Raw genomic sequence first — 2,806 nt, 5'->3', positions numbered from 1 at the left:
ATCCCAGATCCAACCCCAAATCCAATCCTGGATCCAACCCCAGATCCCGGATCCAACCCCGGATCCAACTGAAATCTAATTCCAGATCCAACCCCAGATCCAACCCTGGATCCAACCCCAGATCCTGGATCCAAGCCCAGATCCAACCCCGGATCCAACCCCGGATCCAACCCCGGATCCAACCTCGGATCCAACCCCAGATCCCAGATCCAACCCCAGATCCAACCTCAGACTCCGGATCCTGGATCCAACCCCAGATCCAACCCCGGATCCAACCCCAGATCCCGAATCCAACCCCAAATCCAACCCCGGATCCAACCCCAGATCCCGAATCCAACCCCAGATCCCGAATCCAACCCCAGATCCAACCCCAGATCCCAGATCCCCCCTGGATCCAGCTCCACCCCCACCACCTCTCCCGGCCCCGGGGGACAATTCCGCGCCCTCCCTGCGCTCTCCAGCCGGGCCGGAATCCTCAGGGAAAAACCCGGGATATTCCGTCCCGGATACCTGGTCATCCATGAGGGACACGAGGGGGGACACGACGAGGGTGAGGGCCCCGGAATTCCGGTGGTACAGGAGGGCCGGGAGCTGGTAGCACAGGGATTTTCCCGTTCCCGTGGGAAGTACCACGAGCGTGGATAACCCTGAGTGGGGGGAGGGGAAAATCGGGGATTCCCGGAAGGCTGAATTCCCGGGAAAAGGAGAAGGTCGGGATAAAAGAGGTTCGGGAAGGGATTCCCACCGCAGAGGATCCGCATGACGGCGGCGGCCTGGCCCGGGCGGAAGGAGGAGTGTCCCAAATCCCGCAGCGCTTCCAGAACCTCCGCCGGGGGATCTGAGGGAGGGAATCCATGGAAATGGGAGGGGCAGGGGTTGGGATTGGATCCCCCGGGAGGTACCATGGGATGGAGGTGGGGTGGGAAGGAGTTGGGATATTGGGATACTGGGAGCACTGGTTAATGGGGTGGGAAGGGCCTGGAGCTGGGATACTGGGATTTGGGATCACTGGATGGAGATGGGATGGGAAGCACTTGGATCTGGGACACTTGGACTCCAGTTAATGGGATGGGAAGGACCCAGAGCTGGGATGTTGGGATTTGGGATCACTGGATAGAGATGGGATGGGAAGGACCCGGAAAACTGGGACTCCAGTTAATGGGATGGGAAGGACCTGGATCTGGGAACACTGGGATCTGGGATCACTGGTTAATGGGATGGGAAGGATTTGGAACTGGGAACACCAGGATCTGGGATCAGTGGATAACAGGATGGGAAGGACCCAGAGCTGGGATATTGGGATTTGGGAGCACTGGTTAATGGGATGGGAAGGGTCTGGATCTGGGATATTGGGATTTGGGATCACTGGATGGAGACGGGATGGGAAGGACCTGGATCTGGGACACTGGGATCTGGGATCACTGGATGGAAATGGGATGGGATGGACCTGGATCTGGGACATTGGGATCTGGGATCACTGGCTAATGGGATGGGAAGGACCCAGAGCTGGGACACTGGGATTTGGGATCAGTGGTTAACAGGATGGGAAGGACCTGGATCAGGGAACACTGGGATTTGGGATCACTGGATGGAGACGGGATGGGAAGGACCTGGATCTGGGAACACCAGGATCTGGGATCAGTGGTTAATGGGATGGGAAGGACCTGGATCTGGGAACACTGGGATTTAGGATCACCGGATGGAAATGGGATGGGAGGGACTTGGAACTGGGACACTGGGATGTGGGATCACTGGATGGAGATGGGATGGGAAGGACCTGGATCTGGGACACTGGGATTTGGGATCACTGGTTAATGGGATGGGAAGGACCTGGATCAGGGAACACTGGGATTTGGGATCACTGGATGGAGACGGGATGGGAAGGACCTGGATCTGGGAACACCGGGATTTAGGATCACCCGAAGGAAATGGGATGGGAAGGACTTGGAACTGGGAACACCGGGGTCTGGGATCAGTGGGATCTGGGATCACTGGTTAATGGGATGGGAAGGCCCTGGATCTGGGAACACTGGGATTTGGGATCAGTGGTTAATGGGATGGGAAGGCCCCGGATCTGGGACACCGGGATATTCCCCCGAATTCCCAGCCGGAGCCCCCATTCCCGGTTTTCACCTGGCACAGTCCCATCCGGTCCGGGGCTGTAAAGCGGCTCCACGGGCGCCGGGGGGGGGGCAGGGCTGGAATTCCGGGATATCCGGGAGAGGAGCCGCTTCCAGAAGGTTCCGGGAGGATTCCGGGGGGTCGGATCCGCCGCCTGGGAGGGGGGAGGGGAAGGGTCGGGATCCAAAGGGGGGTTTTCCCGATTTCCCGGGCGCCGGAGGCTCCAAATGAAGGGTTTGAGGAGCCCGAATTTGTGTTTTTAGGAGAAAAAATCCCCGTTTTTAGGAGGAAAATCCCCATTTTTAGGAGAAAAATCCCCGTTTTTGGGGCCCGACGTCAATTTTTGGGGAAGAAAAATCACGTTTTTCGGTTTAAAAATTAGGTTTTTAGAAGGAAAATCCACATTTTTGGGGGTAAAATCCCTGTTTTTGGGGCCCAATGTCAGTTTTTAGGGGAGAAAAATCACAGTTTTAGGGTTGAAAATCCCGTTTTCAGGAGACAAATCCTCATTTTTGGGGCCGAATCCCCCATTTCAGGGCCCCAAAAATTCCAACTTTTCCAGTCCCAAATCCCTCCTTTTTCAACCCCCCCCCCCCTCTGGTGGGAATGGGAATCTCTTCCCTAAAAATTCCAACCTCATTCCCAATGGGAATCTCTTCCCTGATCATTCCCAGCTCATTCCCAA

At 56.4% G+C, this 2,806-nt stretch overlaps 1 protein-coding gene across 1 annotated transcript; it reads right to left on the bottom strand.

Annotated features, from left to right (window-relative positions):
• Window positions 1-510: 510 nt before the first annotated feature.
• LOC113941994 (ATP-dependent DNA helicase Q4-like) lies at window positions 511-2,275 on the bottom strand (the record flags this gene model as incomplete). The annotated part of the gene is made up of 3 exons (XM_027633129.1): window positions 511-647; window positions 746-838; window positions 2,134-2,275. Coding segments are annotated over 3 exons (372 nt in total), but the record flags the coding sequence as incomplete, so codon positions are not given.
• Between the last annotated feature and the right edge of the window lie 531 nt (window positions 2,276-2,806).

This window comes from Corapipo altera, unplaced genomic scaffold, assembly GCF_003945725.1.
Source record: "Corapipo altera isolate COAL_440 unplaced genomic scaffold, ASM394572v1 130823, whole genome shotgun sequence".
Taxonomy (NCBI): Eukaryota; Metazoa; Chordata; class Aves; order Passeriformes; family Pipridae; genus Corapipo; species Corapipo altera.
This window is presented reverse-complemented; position numbering and strand designations above follow the sequence as displayed.